Raw genomic sequence first — 22,577 nt, forward strand, 5'->3', positions numbered from 1 at the left:
ATATGTGTGAAAAAGAATATCGATATGAATTATGGTTTTACATAAATTCTCCGGCAGTGTCTGAAGATGCTATCAACGTGGCAGTGGCATTTTCAACATCGTACGGCTCGTAAATTACGTCGATTATACCCTCGCTTAGTTCACTCACTTGAATATTTTTCGGACACGCGAAACACTCACTATCTACCTAAAAAAGTAATAAAGAAAGAAGCACGTGAGGCTAGGTGGATTGTATTTTCCAACGTATTAGATTGCTATAATATCACGCACGTGTATCAAAAATATGGCATTCTCGCGAGTGAAATTTTTCACAGGAAGCGAGAACGCGTAATTGCTTCCCAAAGCTGCATTAACACGCGTGGTTTTCTCTGGAGGAGCAGGACTGGCCTTCAATCGCAATTCGTATGGAAATCGGCCCAGCTTTTCGGAATCAACATTTAACATGACAACGTCGGTGATGAATGGCATCGTTGGATGATATATTATAGTAATATACTCCTGCAATTTCCCACATTTCAACGTTCCAAGTATTCAAAGGAAAAAGAATAAAACGACGGTAGATTAACGAGGATTACACACGTGCGATAGTGGTTGCACGATCTTTGACACTTTGGTAACAGTGACAAATGGATGAAGACACTCTGCTGTAAATTTGATCGTTTCACGTTCGAGGGGATTCTCCAGTTTCAAAGCGTAACAAATCTGGGATCGGGCAGGGGTTGCCAACTTGATCGATTCGATCACTTCCGGTTCTGTTACTTCGTACTCTATCTCGTAGAATTGATATTCTTTCTCCACGTTGGTGAACGTTACCTGCATCGAGTAAAAATGAACATCGAATGTCGAGAGAAGGATACATCTCTATTTTTACGTTCTATTAGAAATGTTACGTACTTTGAAATAAAAGTCCCATTTCTCGTAGCAATAAAACACTGCTCGATAATCTCGCTGACTGTTCGGTGGAACGTCGATTCTTTCGTTACCTACGAAGCTGTATAGAGGAATCTGTCCACGAAGAACGAAAAACGGTAAGAGATTTATGTTCGAAAAGCTTTAAAACAGAGCACACGGTATCAACACTATAAAAATCGAACCTGTGATAGCGTGTTATCGTTTCTTAACAATTCGATCTTACATTGGAATCGCTGTTGCGTATTTAACCAGTTGTGAACAGGCAACAGTTCGGTATACTTTGTTTTCGCGGGGAACTGACGGCTTATCTTCTCCGTAACTTGAGGTGGCAAGCTTCTGCCACGAAGAAAATATAACAAATATAAGTTTTCGTCCTGGGATTTCAGCATCAGCGTTCCCTGCACGAATAAAAAGAAGAGAAAAACAGCTTCGAATATAAATTTCCATTTTAAACTTTGATTTATGTCGGTTGACTTTCTACCATATGCAAAGTGTTTTCAGAGTTCATGACCAACGGTGAATATGTGACAATACAAGGAACAAATTGTAGCGAAGGAACTTGCAACGTTTCGTCGACGGAGAAGTAATCTCCGGTTACTTCAACCTTCAATTTCCAGGTGTGGGTCGAATCGTTCGTTATAACCACGGATCGAGTTTGCTTTCCTCGTACCAAACACTCGAACGCGATCGTTTCGATCGGATCAGGTAGTTTGCAGCACGCTCCGCTAATTTTAACCCTCAAACATTGGTACTTCTCAATCTCCATTACTGCCTGCAAAAGAGATACCAAAAGTAGTAAGAAAAAAATAGTAAAAAAGAAATTAGGAAATATATCTGTATCGAGAACTCGTGGAAAATCATAATTCGGCATTAATCTCGTTACGAAGATAGATTAAAGATTGCAAGTAGCCTGTTAAAAATAATCAGTGGTCGAAGCCCCAATTACTTCGATGTCAGCGGACAATTTTTAGCTCGTGTAATCTCGAAAGTTAAACCGACGCGACGTCGAGGACGTGGTGGAGTGGCGGGACACGCGTGCAGAGAATCTCATTAAGAGATTGTTTGACATATTTGTACGCCGTGACGGGAAATGAGGTCGTGAACTCACCTCACCCTCAATTAAGTTACGCTGCTCAGGGGGTTGGAACTTCACCGTGAAACTGACATCCATACCGGCCGAGCAGTAACCGGACATAGGAGCAATTTGGAAATCTTTCGGCAATTTCGATGTGTTCCACTTGAATCTAAATTAGTTTTCCTATTAACAACGTAACTTTAACCTCGCTTTATACTGGGTGTTTCAGAAAGATTAATACAAATTTAGGGACACGTGGTGTTTGTTTAACTTTACTACTCTTCGTGTCATTGTATTTATCTAGCTTTAACAAATTTAAGTTCCAAAGAAAAATTGAAATAATCGTTATCGATATATACGATCTTTGGTTTGAATCTTTTGCTAGAGATTTTGGTAAAACACACAGCATAGATAAGTAAGTAAAACAATCAAATGATATTTTGTTTCATTTTTACTAACATTCTTCTGCTTGTTTTAATAAATGTTATGGCAAAGAAAGAAAGTGGAATTGTTAAGTAGTTTCTTCAAAGCAAATTTCCGAAAAAAATTAATTATTCTACGTGCTCAATGATAATATATATCCTTGTAAAAGTAAATTCAACTACTTCAGAGATGATTAAATAGTTAAACGAAATTAATTATCGACAAACCTGGAGCCCAAATCTCCGGTGTTCATTAATATCACCTTAGACTCTTCTGTACAACCCTGAACTACAGTACCAAAAAAGATATGGTTCCTATTTAATCGAAATTCCGCTCCTACGCAACTTCCACGCACCGAAAACAATGGCAGGATCATGGAAGACGATTGAAAGGCCACCTTTGTCTCGAACGATCTCATTCTCGATGGAGATTTAAAAGTGACCAACACGTTGACCCTCTTATTCCGCTTCAAAACTACGCTCGACGATGGTTCGATCTTCAGAACGTCCAAAAGTTTCGGTTCGCCGGTTGTAAACCTTTGATCCATAGTCCAGGAACGTTTGATCTCCACAATGGATGCCTGAGCCATTTCGCTCTCGTCTTCCGACGGGTCACAATATCTCTGACTTTCGCGGTACTCGTCGTAGCCATTTAGATACTTCATGATCCCGAATCTCAGATCAAGCGGCGCCAGACCTTCGTTTATCACCGGAATCTTCCTTACGACGCTCTTGCGAGCGGGAACGTTACCAAGATCTATCGATTGATCGCGCGGGTTCACCAAACGAACCTGAAAAACACTTACAAAGTGTAACGCTGGATACCGACGCTAGAAATTCGAAATACGCGCCTTTTAAGATAGCGATAGGAAAGAAAAGGTTGGATTTTTCATTCGAGATACGAAGATTGCCATCGTGCCACCTCGGATTTTGGAAAGTTCCGAGAGATTAACGTTTGATCCTCGAGCGAATTCGAGTACGTATCTCGGCGAAACGTTAGTTAATGTGTCGTGAGAGTTGCTCTTTGAGCGCGTAGCACCGAGAAACTTGCTTTGTTACGCTTTCCGTCGCGTCGACTTCACTCCGTGGAGAACCGGATCCCGGTCGCGAAAAACCTGACGAGCAACCTCCTTATCTCTATACGAAAGTTTTAACAAGCCGTTGCTCGGCGCAACATCGCGGATAATTTACTTTATAGCCAATGCCCTCGCCAATAATCGTTATCCTCTTCTCGTTTGCCGAGTTGATCGTGAACACCAAACATTCGTGGTACTTAATCTCCTTCAATGGTCGAAAAACGATCGGTATGGTGATCGTAGAGCGTGCAGCCAGCGCTTCTGATATCGAATTTAGGTCGATGGAGAGGTGTGGTTGTTCTTCGAATTTACATTCGATTCTGTGTTACGATAATTGCGTAAGATAAATAGAAAGGATCACAGGCTCGTTAATACATTGACACTAGAATTGCAAAACGCTTGAATCTTTAACGCTTTAATGGTCGTATATGTAGCATAATTATTTTAGTTCACTTTACTTACAGTTTGGTTTAAATTATATCGTTCAATTACAGTACGTATCGCGAAATTAATTAACAAGTTGATGAATCTCTTAACCAAATATGCTCGTGTGTCAGAAAATCCAGCCCACAAAATTATAAGATATAAGAGGCAAAAATGACGTAACGAGATAAAATAAGAAGGATAAGGGCAATAAAATAATTTATAGCGAATATTTTATCGATTCTACCGTATAAAAATATCGCGGAGCAATTTTAATTACATCACGTTCTGAATAAAAACGCCTAGATACTTTCCCGGTGAATAACGTACAATTTACAAAAGACGTCCTAAAATGTCCCTGAGCATTAAAATGTTAAAATAGCAGGTTACATAATAGTTCTCGTCTTTAGAATTAACGGTCAGTTTTACAATTACGTTAGTTTAATTGGCAAATCAGTTCTACCCCTGTCCACTGATTTCCGCTGTACCGAAGCTGAGCTGTAGTCTTATGACACGCGATTACTATTAAGCGTACAGAAACGAGCGCTTAGAAACTCTTATAAACCGCAGACGAGAGATACAACGGCCATAAAGTGGTAAATGACTTCTAGTCCTCCATTTTTTACTTCGACGAGCGGTAAGAGGAACCTGGGAAAGTTTTAAAAAATTTGAAAAAATTGTAGCGTCGAGGGTTCACGTCGTAAACTTAAGCAGCTTAATTTATCGTATCCGAGGGAATGATTAACGAGGAACATCAGCCAAGCGTGATATGCGATTTTGATGAAATTTTGATCACGAGTGAATTTTTACAAAGAAACTCACATAAAAGCCACATCATCGGAGTTCGTTACACGAAGCTCCGCGCAATAGGAGATTGCATTGTGTTGCTGAATGTAGCAAGGTCCGAAATCGTAGCGATTAAAGCTGAATTCGATGGCAGGTCTTTTGGACGTAGCTTTCAACGTGAATTTGTAAGTGGGACCATTGGATATCTGAGGAGAAGTAGCAAAGATCGTTACACTTGTCAAGTGAAATATTTCACGCAGATTGGAAGATTTTTTAGAAGTTTTGCTGTCGCTTGCGATTAGCGTACCTTTAGAAGAACGCAATGATCCTTTATTGTAACTTTTTGATACGTTGTCAGGGTCAGATAACAGGCGGATCGATTCTCGCTGGTCACATGGCCCTGCTTCTGAGACGTGGTCACGCTATACGCGTTTCTGCAGGAAATTTCTGGCGTCATACCAAGCTCCCAAGCGTAGTAGAACGCTACTTTACACGCATTCGTTATGTCGAACTTGAGATTAATCGGTACTTCGGGCATTATCTTCGGGCGAAAACAAGACACGTTTTCATTTCTTTTCAATTCGCGTTGTTGCATCCTTAACACTTTGACTGCCACGCCGAAATCACACGATTCGCTCAGGACGCCACAGGAGTATTTTTATTATTCAAAGCATATAATGGCAAAATAATAATAAATTGTTGATGTAAGACGATATTCTTCCCCAATGGACCGTTTATCTTATTGGTGGTCACGGGTGACCACCGTGGCGCCTTGGTAACAGTTGATAGCGACGTATTATAACAAGGCCTCGTTTATTTCAACAAAACATTCGCATTCGTTATTTTCTCGTAAGCAAAATGTCCAGAATATATCGTTGAAACGTGTAGAAGATATTGGTAAACGGTATTTGCTCATTCTATATACAGGGTGGTTGGTAACTGGTGGTACAAGCGGAAAGGGGATGATTCTACGCGAAAAAAGAAGTCGAAAATATAGAATAAAAATTTTTCGTTTGAGGCTTTGTTTTCGAGAAAATCGACTTAGAAAATGTTCGTAGAAATTTAAGTGGAAGAGCAGAAGCACGTGTTCGGCAGAATGGGCAACATTTTCAGCAATTTTTGTAATAATAAACTTTACCATTACTTCATATTATTTCATTATGTATTCTTAATTTTCCGTTACGGCAAAAACAAACTTAAACTAACTGTCAATTTTCATATAATTTTTACAATTGTAAGAAGTTCAAACGCTCCGGTCACCAATGACCATCGTGAGCTCAGATCAACGTGGCAGTCGAAGTGTTAAACGTGCGTGGCAATTAGACTGCGAATACTTATACATTTATGTTAAATTTGAAATTGCAAAATCGTATAAAAGGTATAAAATATGCAAGAAAAAGGTACTCGTTACAAAATTTAACAGACGAAACAAATCTTTGATTAGCTTCTATTCCTATAGTTGTATTCATGGAAATATAAATTTGTATAAGCATCCCCAATCAGCGATGACATTTTCCTTTCTTCCTTCGTGATGTTCGGAACCGGTTTATTCACCTTGCCCAGGTCGATGACGTTCTCCTTACTCTCGGAAGCTCGCACGATTTCGCCGTTGAGCTTGCAATACGAAACCGAAGACACGATATCGTAAACGGAGGCGGTCACGAACATGGTAAGGGGATTTTTCATCAGCTTCACGGCGCATTGAATGGAAAAGTGGAATTCACCGACCTGGGTTGGATGATACTCGACCCTGTGGACGAATTAAAAAAGACATTCATCCTACCATACTGCTCGGTATCTCGCGTAGAAAGCGTAAAATTCGAAAATCATCTGACAAACGCGAAGGATTTCGTGTTACCGATATAAATCGATATTGGAAAAACAGCGGAAAAAGAGGGAAAATCGTATAGATGGGATATCGCAAAGGACTTTGTGTGAAGCTAGAAGATTGGTTTCAAGGTAAAGAAGAAAATGAATAGTACTCGAGCAGGGACATGAGTATTTAAAAATATAGATTTTTAATTATTGTTAAGAATAACAATGACCAGAAATGTTGCTCGCTCTTCGAGATCAGAGTTCCAGTCATCGGCGTTACGCTGAGCTTTTGAAATTTACCCTCGGAATAAAGAGATTCCTCTAACACGCTAAACGGTATATGAAAATCCTCGTTGTTCAATATTTTCAACGAATCTCTCACGTTGAATCCTGAGAACAGAATAAAATCCTCCGTGAGGTCGTACGTACAAGCGATAGAAACGAATAAAACGCGACACCCTGTATGCAACTGTGCTCCGAATGAGAGAACAGAAATGAGAAAGAGAAACACGTTGGGTGGTTCACGGTAAGAATGCTTCGAGTCCAACCTAAGATCGTTGGCTTGAGTTTCACGTGAATCGTGAGGCAGTACACCGACGGTTCGGTTACGATGCCGACAAGCAGGAAAAGGCACTCCAGATTGTATCTATCGATGGAAAAGAGCCAGAATGATTCGAAGACGCCGACATTCTCTGCCAAAAATGTGAAAGCCAGGTCGGTACGTTTTCCACGTTCGGCAATACCCTCGGTCACCGCGCAATGAAAATTCGATATCTCGCCTGGTCCAAGAGCCGATCGATTCGTCCACGAGAAATAATAATCGTCTACAGTGGGGTTGATCAGGTGGAATTTTCTGAAATCGTACATTTTCATTTTTATAGTTTAAACATTATTTCAAGGTTCGCGCAGCTGTAATGAACGCTTCAATCGTTGTTCGAAGAAGATTTCTTTTTATTTACTTTTCTACTGAACTTCGTTAAAGCAAAACGTCTTTTACAAACGGTACAATGTAGTACACTTACTTCACATGAGTTCCGGCCACGCCAACCACTTTAAATTCGATTACCCTGATGTTCTGCCACAAAGTGGGATCGTCTATTTCATATCCCAAGGGACCAGGTAGCGATGGATCTCGTCTTCCACTGGTTACGTAGTCGCTATCCTGTACGTCGAAGTGACAGTAAGGCAGCAAACTTCTTGCTACGACGGGAATTGTCAGATTCGGTTGCTTCGATTCGTGATTTTCTATGCTATATTTCAACAAGTTTTGAAAAATTCATTCCATTTCCAAGGCTTTTTTAATATATAACAAAATATGATAGAGCGGGCTCGGTTAAAGGGAAATAATTGATATGCAAGCTGAAAAGATACATATTTAGTTCGACGATGAAATAAAAGGGGAATTTTGGTAATATAAGATTAATTAACAACATACTGAATTTTAATACCGCTGCTTTCTTAAAAAAGAAATAGAAGACATGGTTTCATTAGATTCATACTTGCACGTAAGGTATGCCTTGTAATAAAATACATCCTTGGGTGAAAATTTTAATGTACATTCCACAGATTGTCCGGGTGATATCGTTCCTGTCTCGGGATAAATTACGAAAGGCAGATCCTCGCCTTCCAACCAACTGTCGGTGGTTCTTCCCGATAATCCTGCGGTACTGCTGAACAGATCCGATTGTTTCGTGCTTGAAGCATCTTTCATATCAACGCTATCTGCAAAATTATAAATATTATTTTGCATGAAAGATAATCTAATGACAGAACGGATGAAAAAGGCACGAATGAAATAGAAGAATATTATGATACCATGGAATTGTTTTTTAAAAATTAATTACATACATCGAAATACAGATCATTCATGTTTTCCTTTTAATCGCTAATTTGCCATTAATTTGTAGAATTTAGTCAAAGTCACATACTATTACTATGAATCTTGCTATGTACAATATATATAACTTATTGGTGGACTGTGGATTTTTATGCAAATTCATATTTATGAAGGTACAGAAATAATGAAACGAAAGCTGGATTTAAGTTTGGATTTTTTGTATATTTTTTGTATTTTTACGTTTTACGTGAATTCTGTGTATTTTAGCATCTTTCAATCTTCAAAATGCATAAAAGTCCACAGTCTTCTTACGAGCAATGATATACAGTTACCGGAAACGAACGACATGCATCGTCGCGACAAAATATTCGTGTTGACCCCAGCGCTCGATTCATCCTGGCCGAAATTTCTGCGACCGAGTTCACTTGTTGCGGAGAAGATTCCCCTAGATGATCTCGAATTCTGGGAGCGGGTTTCCTCCGCGGTTCTCGGTCTGGAAGTCACGTTCGAACCGTCTCCTATGTACCTCTTCGGATACTGTTCGTCCATGTTTATCTTCCAGGCGAACACCGTATCTACGATCCCTGGATTCGATAGGAAGAATTTGTACTCCCTGGTCTGCAATGAAATTTCGCAATTGTTTCCAACGCGATTGAAATTTTTATTGGTATCAGACGTAATTTTGCTCCAGGATGTGCAACGAATACGCGAACTATTTATGTTGTTAGAGTTTCTAGTTAAAAAAATCTCTTTTTGTTAGTTTTTAATTATCCGATTGCAAGGTAGAAAATTGACCTGAAACATCAGCGTATCATTGAAGCAAATTTCTTCAACAGTGCACAAACATTCGGAAAATGCAACAATGGCGTTTAATAGAAGATCAATGGATCTGTTCGTTCCAGCCAAAATTTCGTGCTTTGCCTCGATCGTTGGTTCCACGATTTTCTTCAGGAACAAGTCTATGTTGCTTATTCGATCCATCAGATCATGATGTACTCGCTCCCAACGCACCTCCGTCTGTCTATCGTCCCAACCTACTAACTCGTGTTGCGAATATTCTACCAGAATTTCGCATATCAAACACTCGATACGAATCTAAAAGGAAGAATGAAAGGTAAAGAGCACGTTATTTAAAACAATTTACTAACGTTTGTGAACGTGAAATACACGAGTTGAAGTCGTAGAAAAATGATAGATCAGATGTAATATTGCATTTTCAAGGAAATGATACCATAAGACGGTGGAATATTGGAAATTATTTCGTCCACGATTCAGTGACAACAGGTTACATTTCGGAAACGTACGTTCTCGTAATTCGCAGGTTCAGGTGCCAGGAAAGTAGCAACGATTTCTTTGCACGTGAGATACTTGATATGTCCAATAGATGGCTCGAACACAACGTGCGGATGTGCACTCCATTGGAAACGAAACCATCGATCCGTAGATTTATTGGCAATCTTGAATGTCTTTTTGTACATTTTGCTAACGAAACAAAGTCCATAGTCGAGAATGTAGGTCAGAGACGCAGAGTGCATCGAGTTGCTCGAAGCTGCAAAACACACTTCCGCTTACGTCATGGTTAATGAAACAGCGAAGTTTGAATAAAATTGATGACAGATGAATCGTTCGAATTTCAATTTTGTACAGTCGTTTAAATTGCCTTTCACCTGAAACCAATGAATTCTGCTTGGACGAAGCTCTCCGGACCTTGTGATTTTCGGTCACGACTTTACGTTTATTCTCCTCGAATTGCAAGCCGTCCAGGACGATCGGCTCCACGTAACACTCGCCTTCCAAATTAGTCGACAGATTCTCGTACGGATTATCGATCACGTGCAAACGAATTTTTCCATACTGTTTCCCGATTTCAGTCGGAGCGAAGATTACTTTGAAGCGAGCTACGTTTCCGGGTGCCAAACGAACTACGATACATCGATCGCGTGGCTCTGAAACGACAAAATTACAAGTGTTTGGTAACATATTCTCTCTTTCTTTATAACGTTGAGATGGGGTTAACGCTAGGATGAAGATGGTCGCGTCAATTCCAACTCGTGCAAATATTTTACCTTTATTTCTTTCTCAATTATATCCGCGCGTCATTATTCTAACAATTCATATGAATAATTTCATTTTTCAAGTAAATTTACGACGCGGGTTAAATGGCTAACCATCACAGTAATCCTCCCAAATTTGCAGTAAATGCTGCGTATCCGAGCAAGCGGAAAAGAGGAACGCGTTATTCAAATCCTCGTCGATCTTCACGATGACTTTCGCCTTAATGAATCCGATGTTTTCCAAAGCGAGATATCTGTAACTGCTCTCGTCGATCAATGTACGAGGAAAGTTCAAAGTAGGTCTTTCCCGTGCTCCATGCACTGGCTCTGTAATCGCCACTTCCGGCACGCAAGATTCTCCTATCAGTTTGATGAATAGCTGGTCTGCTTCGAGATGCGAAGGCAAAACCACGGCTGCTCGAAACGTTTCTTGAAACGTCTGCAAACATCCCCAGATAATTTCGAAGAGTTTCATTTAATCTCTCTCTCTCTCTCTCTTTCTCTCTTTCTCTCTCTAATGTAATAATTTCAATCACCACGAATTCACCTCTATGATGTGCGGGGTAAAAGACACTGTGAACACTTTGTGACTCATTGGAGGAATCTGGTCGTTCGTCGGTTCTACGATAAACGTGTTAGATTTTGCTGTATTTGGCGTCAAAGATTCTTCCATCAAGCGAATTTCTACGTTAGCAGCAACTACGCCACGGTTATGCAATTTGAAACAAGTTACGTGAGTGCTCAGCACGTTGATATACCGGAAGTAGAGGGATTTCTCTTGACGAGCAAACACAGTGTGCGCCCCAATCTGGAAAAAAGAAACAATAAATATAAAGAGACGAAATATAAGATTGCACATCCGCATTTGCAAAGCGTGCATCGTTTTAAAGGACCAAGAGACGATAAGAACATCTTTGGGGCAGTCGAAGTCTTGAATTCTATCAACCACGCGATTTTCTTGAAACGTCGAGTCGAGGTCCTGGAAATCGATAGTGGGCATGAACGAGTTCATGGATAACGTGACTGTTTTCCCTTCTCTGTCTTCGGGAATGCTATTGTCCACCACGATAATAATCTGTTCCTCTTGGGAACCCACGAATTCTGGGTAACAGCTGATGGCGATGCTGTCCGCTTGATCAACGTCCACAGTGCCCTCTGTTTTCATTATCGTAATTGGCCCTATTATCAACCTCTCTGGCTCCGAATGGATTCTATACGTTCAAAGTTAATTAAATCCTCCTGTATTTCATTATTTCGCCGGATTTAATTTGTCAAAATATAGTACTTGGTCTCGGTCTTGACACTTCTGGCAGATTTCTTCCCTTTCTTCGACGTGGTTCTTCTTTCCGTCAGGCTCGTCTTCTTGGGAAATCCTTTTGGCAACGCTTTGGTCATGTACATGACAGAAGGATGTTTGTGCAATAGCCGAATAGAATAGTGTAACGGAAATTTTCCGATGTTCTCGATATTGAGGTACATGGTTTTCTCGGTGCACATGGCCAACGCTCCAAAGTTTACCACAGGATATGGATTGATACGAAATCTGTCGTAATTCAAAGAGGAATTGCATGGAATCTTCAATATCCAAGAGTTTTCAAGATATCGAAGAACATACCTAGTGTAATATGCAACAAGAGAAACGTTGAGAGGAATCTCGGCGATTACAGTAGTTTCTTTATGCGTGTCAACCAAATGACATTTTAATATCGGGGCTTCCTTAAGCGTCAGCTCGGTCTTCGGTTTGAATATCATCTATGACAGTACAAATGAGACATACAGAAGCCAAACCGATCGAGTCCATTGAGAGAAATAATTTGATCTTTCAATAAATTAAACTGCGATTGTTTATATTATACTTTTATGAAAAACTTAAAGGTGCAGAAAATTTACAGGACTCACGTGGCGAGTGACTCGTTAAATTATATTTTAAAATACAAACTTCTACAGTTTTCTCCTGATTTGGTGAAACAGTTCCAGTGGCTGGTTCGATTTCCAGCTTCTTCTTGAAATTAGCAGGTAAGTTTAATTTCGCCAATTTCTCTTTGTCTTCCATGGTAATTCTATAAAAGTCGTCATCTTCCTCGTTTCGTTCGTAATAATATGGGAAAGAGAAGAACGTGGAGCTATCCTTACACGTATTTCACCTCGTAGTCACCGCGATTTCTCATGGAAAAAGTCGTCTTCGCGGCGAAGTTCACCTTTATGTATTTCAAATCGATAGGATTCGCGTAGTTGATGTCCACTGCGACGTCGTAAGTTTCTCCGGATATTAATACGACATCGTAAAAAATGGGATCGTTGTCGTCCTCGTCTAGAAATGCCTTGAAGGTTATCGCCTTCTTGCGGACCACACCGACCTGTACAAAAATTCTCTAAGAAATTTTTTCTTTCTTGTTAGATGATATTTATTAAGTTTACTCTAAGGTTAAAAAGTTTGCTCCAAGTTACTCCACACGATATTTAACTAACTTTCAATTTGTCGAAATCAAAGAAACACATGTTACCGTGGTAGCGTGATAACAAAACTCGATCTTTTGCTCGCTGCGAGTCTCTATCACTCCATGAAAAGGCGTGAACGTTATCTGTGGATCAGCAGGTTCTTCGGCGTCCAAATACCAAAAGAACGGAACCGGAGTTTTATTTCTGATAGTCAGCGTTCGATATTCTATTCGATAGAGCAGTATGCGACCGAAGGACAACTCTTTCTCATCCAGTTCGATGTCCAACATGGTACCTTTGCTTTGCAACTAAATTTGTTGCGAAATTATAACGATTAAAAGATTTCAGATCACGAGATGTAAAATAATGGAAGAGCGAATTTTATTACCGACAATGATTCTAGAAAATAAATTGAATAGCGTCCATCACACATGGATAATATGATTTTAAAGAAAAGAGATCATTGCAGTTCAATTTATTGTAGTTTTCTAATTAAAATGCATCTTCTAAAAAATAAATGTCAAAATATTTCTGATCGATATGTATATTAAGTATACGAACGAATAATCCAGATTATTCAGTGAAGCTGAAAATTGCTTTCTATAACTTCAAAATCTGTTAAACAAGATCCAATCGTCAGGCCACTGACAAAGGAGGGCATTTGCGAGGGAAATTGCTGTGTGAAAACGCTAGGCCACAAACAGCTTCTACGACAAAAGACATCAATGTGTCTTGGTTAGTACATCTTGCAGCAGCCAGCTCATTTACTAGACATTACTCCTTCCAATTATCCTCTGTTCCAATTAGTGGATTAGATACAAAAATGACTTGACGATTGGAACTTGTCTAAAGACGCAGCATTTTGCCATGATGGAACTCACCACTTGCCTCATAGATTGCTTTAAAAATAAAGAAATCAACGACGAATACTTCGATTGAACAACTTGCTGTATCGTTTTTTAGATAAACGTTAACTTTCCTTAAAAATTTGGACTATTCATTTGTACACCTAGTATTTATTTACAAGTTCTTTTTTCACAAAAGCTCTTCAATTCGTCCATTAAGAATCCCAGTATCCCTCAAAAGTCTATTTCTACAGTTACCTCGATCACTTCGACTTTCGGATTGTTCGTCACGCACAAGAACAACTTTCCCGTGATAATTCCGAGTCTGGTAGCGATGGCCGACAAGATCAGAGTCGCGCAGCTGCCTCGCTACGTAGATTTCGTTTCTCGTTAGCGAGAGAATCGTTCGATTTTGCGAGACGCGGACTACTACTACGGAATAATTAAACAGCGTGTCGTTAGCCGATAACGTACAGCGATAAGGAGCTGCTGAGGCTGAACGAAGAAGCACTGGGAATCGTTTTCCGTCAGTGAGACGCGAACCTCCACCTCCACCTCGGAAATGTTGCAAAACTTCAGCCGAGCCTCTCGACGATGCGGCCTGCAAACAGATAAGTCGATGTAACTTGCGAATCCGCCAACTGAAAATGGAAGGAACGCGTTCGATTCCCTTGATAATAGAGGAAATCGTTTCGTTTCTTTAACAGAGGCAATCGGTTTCGTTGCATTTCTCATTCTACCATTTTACGAAAACAGTACAATCGTCGAGTGCACGCGCATCATAGCACTAACGAAAGAACTATGATCCTACAGACGTAGTACTTTTAGAAATATTCATCTCTTTCCTCTGATATTTCTTTCTAATTACACTGAGAACATAATTGCGAAGATAATTATAGATTCTTCTAAAAGTCGTAGCAATTGTCGGAGCAGCTCCGACACTTTGTATAATTGTTTAATTAATGCATTAAGATATTTAAAGCGAAGAAATACCTTCTGTCTTTACGGAGAACCAGCTGAGATCCAAAATCGTACAACTCTTTGTCGTAAAAGTACGTAGAACTCTCTGCCTCGTTCAATTTAGCATTTGCAGTCTACAATACGTTTACGAAGGGATTAACCAGATATACCTGAATTGTTTCTAGCGATTCAAAATGATATTATCTTTCCCTTAGTTGGCCTTTTAATGAAATATTAATTGAGAAGCTTTTAGAGAAGGAGCCTCTAGATCTATGAGATAGATATATAAGTGCTCAGTACGTAATTTTTAGTCAAATAGTAGAATTATTGTGAAACTTTTATTTCTTCTCTACGTACGAAAAGAACAAATTTCTTTGGAAGACATTTCTACCACGTAGTTCGATCATAATCAATATTAAAAAGCTAAAACTTTCGACCCAATGAACTCTTGCTACCTACTATTTATCCATAGGTTCCTGTTCCAGGAAGCTATTCAAATATTACTTAGTAAAACAAAACAATAAAGTAAAACAAATAGTAAAACGAAAAAGTGATCATCCTTCCGGAAGGTTGTCAAATGTGTTTCCAAAAATCGGAAGGTAAAATTATCTTCGTGAATTCCTACAGCTAGTTCGAGCATATAGAGATAGAGAATTAGTAATTAGTACCTTGGCAAAAATCGTTTTAGGATTCATGTCCAGCCTCGGTATATCGGCTACACCGGTAACATTCACTTCGTAGGTGACGTAATTTCCATCCAACAGAGTCAACGCATACACCTCCTCGTAGTGACCCGACTCTTCCGGTTGGAAGCGGATCTTGAATCTCTGGCTTTCGCTCGGCAGTAAAATCCATCGTGGCTTCAAGGACTCTTCCCGAATCGTTTCCAGAAATGACGCGCTGTTCGTGTCCTTGCTTCCAATCGTCGATGCGTTCACAGAACGATTTTCCGCTCTGTTCAATGATTTTTGTTCCTCCGTTTTGCTCGTTTTACGACCACGTCTTCTACGATTTCTTTTAGCGATAGTGTAATTCTCTTGCACGCTCACTTCGCTGACTGCGTTTGACTCGTTGACGGAAAAGATTTCCGGCATCGATGTCAAAGAAACCAATTGATATACGTCTGAATAACAATTAATTTATTCGCGATTCTTTATTATTGGAAATATCGGTACAGGAATTACAGTGAAATTCAAGAGCGTACCGCCGAGAATTCTTTTAGCTCGTTTTTCGACGTTTTTCCACCTGAGGACGGAATAAAGTTTGGGTCGAAGATCTGGTACTGGTATAATCTCGACGGCTGCAAAAGATACATGTGCGTGTTGTGTATCTAAGAAGACAGGTTGCTATTACTCAACTTACGAAGAGCAGATTTTGCCAATAGGTTCTCGTTCATTTGAGCGACAACTAGATCGTACATTGTGTCTTGCCAGGGATCGCTGGATCTTACGTACCATATGTGAAAATTATTTGCTGGCACCTAATTTGTACATTTCTTGTATAATTTTCTACGAATTATATCGTTTGTATCAAGTATAGTATCGTTTCTTTTATACATCACCTCAGGAACTGTATCTAAAGGAGATACATCTTTGGATCTAGCGCTTCTTGATGCTTTAGACTTCGTTGTAGAAGCTGTTTCCTACAGACGAAATAATAATATCGTCATCGATACTCAAGAGGAATTAGCGAGGAGGAAAATAAAATTACTATCGTCTTTCTTATGGGATCCCAATTGCGAATCACAGCCTCAATCGACGAGAGATCTTTGTAATATCGATCCATAGTCGCCGTAATTTCTTTCACCTCGCTCGATACAGATTCTTTCCCTACAGAATAAGGAACACGTGATTATAAATCCCGACTGTTGTTCTTAGTTCTTTACTTTAGTAGACCCACTTCGTTTCGAGCTGTCTCTACTTCTCGTTGCTTTGCTTGTCCCTCGTTTACTGGAAGCTGGCCTCGAGTTACTGGCTGCCGTCACGTGTCTCGTCGACTTTGCGTTCCGCTTCTTCTTGGTTGTATTCAAGCTTGAAACGTAGCTGCGATTCTCCTGCGAAACAGTCATAATTTCCATGTAAATTTACAATCGAATTCAAACCTTGCAATCTCGGAGAGAACCTTCGAAACTTTCTAATTAATGGAAAGAGCTTCCGCGGCTTTCAGATTTAACCGCAGCTGATGCTAAACTTCCATTCAGTTTGAAACTGTTTGAAAGGTCGCTTTCGTACGAAAATTTTTCATTCGATAGATTCTCATAAATTAATACATTCACCCTTTAAATACACCTGCCGCCAATAGACGGATGAAAATGTATTTTGTAAGAAATACAAACCAAAGGTACAAAGGAAATTTAATACGCGTACGTAAATGTCTTTAAAATTGTACGATGGAAGAATAATAACGAAAAGGATGTTAAGGAAATCCTTGGAATTTCTTTTTAATAACCACGAAGAAAAGGATTCAATAATGTAAATCGTTTGAGAAAAGGTTACGAATGAAATATTGCATTAATGCAATGTCAATCCTTAATGGGCTGCCAACACAGATCGGATTCTACAGATCAAAGATCAAACCTTTTTCTTTGTACGTTCCATCATTCTTTCGATGAATCGAGCTCGCCTACGCGATGCTTCCGCCCTTTTAAGTGGTAGAATCGCGTCCAGATACATCTTCTTATCCTCGTCGGGAAGTTGATCGTATTCGGACGACGACATCTCGTCGATGTCCTGGATCTTCTGATTGGGATCGGTGGCTTTCATCGCTGCAAAGATGAAAAGCTCGGTTTTCTGTGCCGTTGGCAATTCTATTTCACGTGCAATTTCTTATAGTGAGGGATCGAACAACTTTTTATTTCGAAGCTATCTCACGTTTTCTTTCATTTTTTTATCTTCTTATAAATTGCCTACTTTGCCTTTTAATTTTACCTATTTCCTTTTGAAGTTGCTCTACCCTTGTGTCGTAGCAAGCCATCGAATTAAGAAAAGTAACGAATAGAAGATACTCGATATTGCCGACGATTCGTAACAAGGAAAGCAAAGCTTCGAGCGTGTTATTTCGCAGGAAATTGCACTCCAAGCTCTGTACAACGAAACCTCGCTTGAAATCCTCCATGGATAATCTATAAACCATTCGTTTCGTTATAAATTGAGGCAACTGGTTACAGGTCGATCGATTTTTAATCCATAGAAAGATCCATAGAAAAAAAGAAGATTCAAGTAACAAAGAAACCTTTCTTCAAGAGCTTCAGCTATTAATTCGGAAGTAATCCCAAGGAACGAATCCTTCTTTTTCCTTAGACTTCTGTCACCTCTGTCTCTGGGCGAGTCATGGATATCACAGTGATCAACTATTTTCTGCAGTAACAAAATAGCTTGTATCTTATATTCGTATCTACTCAAAGCATCCAACATTTCCAGTTTCTCATTGGTTGGAATTTTATCCAGCTCTACCAGCGGATCAGGATCTGCATGAAGTCGAAGGATTGCTTCTCTCTGCGCGTCTAAACTTTGTATTTTAGCAGATTTCGACGTTTTCAATTTCTTTGGGGTTTTAGGCGATCCTCCTGTCCTGGACGATTTCTCCTTCAGCGAACTTCTCCTTTTACTCGAAGTTCCTGTTTTTCTAGTTGATTCTGATCCGACCTCGTTGCCTTCACGAGCGTCTTGACTGATCAAACGCTGTCTGATAAAGAATGAAATATTAACTCATTAACGAAGATGAAAAACTTGAACAAAGGAAAGGGCGATTATGCAAACTCCTATGTTTATAATTAACGAAAGAAAGCAAACGCGAATAAAGATTTTTGTCACATCCGAATAAGTAATAGTATTTTATTTTGGATATTTGTTACTTATGATTTATTATTTATTAATAACTACTTTCAAGTATCGTGGATCTTACTTTTGTTTCACAAAAGCCTCCGAGTAAATCTCATAAGCATCGTCGATGATCTGTCGAAGTTGAATCGAGCATGGACTTCCGGAAAGCGCAGTAACTTCCGTGATCGCCTTATCGATGCTAAGAACTGGAATTTCTAAGACTCTGGCGCTCCGGCACGCAACCTCTTGATACTCTGAACAATATAAATTACGTGCCATCGATTAAGAAGATATCGAACAATGACTAATTACGTGTCCGAAGAGATTATATCATCGTTAGTGGCATGGATTAAGCTTTGCAACAAAGTAGATCATGGAAACTGAAGTTGGTGTGGGATTCGTGAATGGCGAAGATGTACGTGTTACAATGGAGTACCGGTGAAAGGAGCTCCATGGAAAATAACGCAGACTCTTTTCTCAGGCTTCGAGGGATCCGGAATATTGTTCGACACGTCAGATTTTCGCTGGATATTCTCGAAAAGTTCCTTCACCGGGTCTTTCATTCTACTTTGGAAATCTGAACTCTTATAAAGGCTGTCTATGTAACCTGGCAATATGAAAACTTATTGTTGTTAGTTTAAGTGGCAAACACTGTACACTGCCATTCGAAGGTATTCAAATATTTTCGCATTTCTGACAGAATATATTTTGATCACAAAGTTTCGAATAATGGCCAGTTTATGTCAATTCCGACATATCGTTACGAAAAGAAATGACACAAGGACTTACAGAAAAGCATGTGTTGGATTTCCTCGGGATCGCCCGTGGGTAGAGGAATGGATTCCAGTAGAGTTTCGTTCAAAATTGGAAAGTCCGGACAGTCTTTTCTGCCCGAATCCGTGCTAGACAAGTCACTGACAACTTCGTTTCTTTTCCCGCGACGACTAGATTCACGAACGCTGCTTTTCCTCGTCGTAGATTGCTGAATAGATCTTTCGCGTTTCCTCGTTTTCCTCTTCAATACGCTCGACCTGGTCATCCTCTCTCTCTTCTTGCCCGTGTCTCCTTCGTGACTCCTTCTCTCAAGCTGAACTTCTTCCTCGAATATTTCTTCTTCGTTTAACTTCTCCATAATTAACGCCTGGGCCATCTCGTTGATTATATCTCTGTAAAATTTCGTTAATTGCCAGGGTATCGATTCACCAGGCTTTCTGGGTGGCAGCAGTATTTCCTTCACTTTGTAGTAATACAACAGAGCCTTCGTTATATGATCCTCCATCTGGAAAACACTGGACCAACGTCGTTTATCGAGAAAACGATATCTAACAACGTCGTTTATTAAGAGGCAGGTATGAGCCACTCAGATATCAAACTGATCAACTCTCATCTCAATTGTCTGTCTGAACTCAATTTTTATACGTTCTTGATTTCATCGCTTGGATCATTTCTAGTATATAGAATTAACCGGTGTAACTTCTGAGCAACTCATAAGCGTATCTTTACTCGTCCAAATGATGCCAGAAGAACTCCACAGGATAATTGCAAGTATTCTCGATCGTGAAAACTACTTCTTGAATATTCGTATACGGAATAGTGGGCAGAAATTGAATAGTCGGTTCGATTATGTTCAATCTTTTTTCGATTCCACGGCCAGTTATAGCGACTATCTGCGTTTCAGGGCTCATTTTCACGATAATCTTTAACCTCGTCTCTATATAGCACTGGAACAATTAACCCTTCGAAAGAATTTCTTAACAGAGAGCTTAACAGAGAGCTTTTACCGTTTTCCGAGGTTTGAAATATACCCGGACAATTTCGAAATGGCCAGGAGGACAGTAATTTGTATCGTATTCCACGTAAAATGGATAATCCTCGTGTTGCTTCTTACGATGAACGTCCGATAGCCTCGCCTCCCACTCGCAATCGACTAATCCGCTGCGAAATAATTTTAGGTGAAAGATAAAATGAGTTTGACGAAAGTCGAATATACAAGGATATCGAGCACGGACAGGAAGATCAAATTGACGTTAAAAATATCGGACCAAACAGAATATTCAAGACGACCATTGCGTACGAGTATGTTTGCATTTTCTTCCGTCCATTTTATATTACTTCGTTTCCGTGTGCGCCAGATGAAAGTGGAAGATCGTAAATAGGTCGACTTTAATTAAGATTCTATTTGAACGAATTTGGAGGAAAATGACTCGCACGCAATGGTGGTTCGCCATTCTCAAAGAAACCGCAAACGCCTGACTCGTTACGCGTTGCAACAACTTTCGTTGTGAGAATGAGCTTTTTCAGAGAATGGGAGGGTGAAAAATTTCGTATAAGAGGACCGCGTGTTTGCGGTTAAAAGCGGATAGGCAAGAAGTTCAGTTTGCAAAGCAGCACGATCATTTCTAGTGGAATATACAGCGGCAAGAAATTTTGCGGTTAGCATTCTGACAAAATGAAATTCATAAAGTATTATTCCCTGTTTAAATATAGTAGGATGATCCTCGCGTTTCGACCACGTTTTGTTAAATAATTTTCTCATATTTGTCCGATAGAATTTGTACGACAAGAAACAAGTGAAATTTTTACGATAACAAGCGTGTAAGAGAGAAATAATCGTCGGAAACAACTGTCGACGAAAAGTAAAGAAGCAAGAAAGATAAAAGCAGAGTAAGAAAAAGTCGATGGTTACGCCGATGCGAAACAGAAGAAAACCGATTGCAGTCAGTCTTTACGCCAATGGTTCTCGCGAACACGAAGGAACAAGGGCTTTTTGCCGACGACGCGGCCGGGAAAAAGCTGCCCACGTTCTCATGTGCTACACACTACTGAGTCAGCAGTTTTTTGTTGCTTCTAGTACTCGCGCAGGAATTTATATGGGTCACTCGGCCGAACTCCATTCATTTTCGATATTTTCGTGCGCGAATCGTACTACTAGCCGATCCAAGCAGAATAATCCGATCTGAGCCGGACAAAGACAGAATTAAATAGCTCGTCCCGTTCTACACATTGATGTTATTATTGTCTAAGTTCCGATAAAAGAATAATTTGTTACTCGTTCTTGATCAAAATGTGGAGAACCAAACATTCTCCAACAACAACGTCCTGGAAGTCCAGAAACTTGGTATTGACGGTGACGTACGGATAAGTTACTATTCCCTTTATAGTGACAGGAATCGTGCATCCATATAATACCTGCATGGAATCGTAAATAGAATTGCCAAGCTCATTTGCCAAGCTCGTGAATTCTCTGCGTTTTCGTCTGGACGAAGATTACCTCTATGTAAATCATATGTTTCACTTCTGTGCTTTTCTCTGAAAATCTTTCTCGTGTAGGGTGCCAGGTCACTTGAAGAATAGCAGAATCGCCGACCAACAGCTTGGAATGCTTTCTGAAGTGTACTATGATGCCAGATCTTCCCGGGTGGTCTTTCTTGTTCTCCATTTTCATTCTCATTTCCACGTTCCATGGGCCGTAATTAATTACATTGGCCGAGTAGTGAGCAGTACGTTCGACGATCACGTGTTTCATATCTTGAAAGAGGATAAAGTTGTTCAGTTTAATGATAATAATATGTTATTACTCAAGACAATGATATTTGATAATTGCCTGTGAATTTGAATAAATTTGCGAGGAAAAAACGGGAGAATTTGCAATCGTTCGCAGGCTGCATAATGCAGAGCGAATAATATAAACGCACAATTACGTTCGAGGCAATAAAAGGAAAGGTTACGAGGAGCAAGACATACCAATAACGTGCTCGGATGAAAAAAGTTGAGGAATTGGCTCGTTCCTGCGAGTCGTAGCATGCTGCATTAAAATGTATGAATTTGCATCGACGAACTTCCTTGCCAACCACCTTTCTATCGCCATGTCGATGTCCATCGTTCGTGGAAACGTCTCGTCGTGCGGAATAATACACCATTCCTCGGCTCGAAGGAAAGTACAGTGTGTTAATACGAAACGAACCATATAGAATACTTAATGTTTGCCTACTGTCATTCTTGTTCACGAGTCGGTGAAATATTTATTCACTCTAAATACAATAGGACTCTGCGCGGCTACTCAACTTTATAATAAATTTATCGTTCCTTAAATATCGTGACAATATTGAAAC

At 39.8% G+C, this 22,577-nt stretch overlaps 1 protein-coding gene across 1 annotated transcript in view; it reads right to left on the minus strand.

The window, feature by feature from the left end:
* LOC126920099 (hydrocephalus-inducing protein-like) overlaps positions 1–22,577 on the minus strand; it is a 28,169-nt gene that overhangs the window by 685 nt on the left and 4,907 nt on the right. The window contains 44 exon segments of the mRNA XM_050730025.1: positions 42–187; positions 271–498; positions 580–813; positions 895–1,005; positions 1,095–1,373; positions 1,376–1,684; positions 2,021–2,149; positions 2,625–3,239; positions 3,601–3,805; positions 4,731–4,900; positions 5,002–5,349; positions 6,138–6,444; positions 6,740–6,899; positions 7,058–7,362; positions 7,532–7,759; positions 8,009–8,231; positions 8,679–8,964; positions 9,142–9,441; positions 9,651–9,895; positions 10,014–10,427; positions 10,515–10,839; positions 10,948–11,611; positions 11,686–11,943; positions 12,016–12,152; positions 12,340–12,460; positions 12,534–12,757; positions 12,905–13,147; positions 14,159–14,325; positions 15,270–15,767; positions 15,849–15,944; positions 16,007–16,124; positions 16,206–16,286; positions 16,355–16,473; positions 16,544–16,697; positions 17,221–17,450; positions 17,572–17,765; positions 17,876–18,328; positions 18,548–18,719; positions 18,902–19,072; positions 19,255–19,754; positions 19,969–20,192; positions 20,271–20,400; positions 21,515–21,654; positions 21,737–21,993. Of these exon segments, the coding sequence (XP_050585982.1) occupies positions 42–187; positions 271–498; positions 580–813; positions 895–1,005; positions 1,095–1,373; positions 1,376–1,684; positions 2,021–2,149; positions 2,625–3,239; positions 3,601–3,805; positions 4,731–4,900; positions 5,002–5,349; positions 6,138–6,444; positions 6,740–6,899; positions 7,058–7,362; positions 7,532–7,759; positions 8,009–8,231; positions 8,679–8,964; positions 9,142–9,441; positions 9,651–9,895; positions 10,014–10,427; positions 10,515–10,839; positions 10,948–11,611; positions 11,686–11,943; positions 12,016–12,152; positions 12,340–12,460; positions 12,534–12,757; positions 12,905–13,147; positions 14,159–14,325; positions 15,270–15,767; positions 15,849–15,944; positions 16,007–16,124; positions 16,206–16,286; positions 16,355–16,473; positions 16,544–16,697; positions 17,221–17,450; positions 17,572–17,765; positions 17,876–18,328; positions 18,548–18,719; positions 18,902–19,072; positions 19,255–19,754; positions 19,969–20,192; positions 20,271–20,400; positions 21,515–21,654; positions 21,737–21,993 (10,918 nt within the window).

This window comes from Bombus affinis, chromosome 9, assembly GCF_024516045.1.
Source record: "Bombus affinis isolate iyBomAffi1 chromosome 9, iyBomAffi1.2, whole genome shotgun sequence".
In the NCBI taxonomy this organism is placed as follows: Eukaryota; Metazoa; Arthropoda; class Insecta; order Hymenoptera; family Apidae; genus Bombus; species Bombus affinis.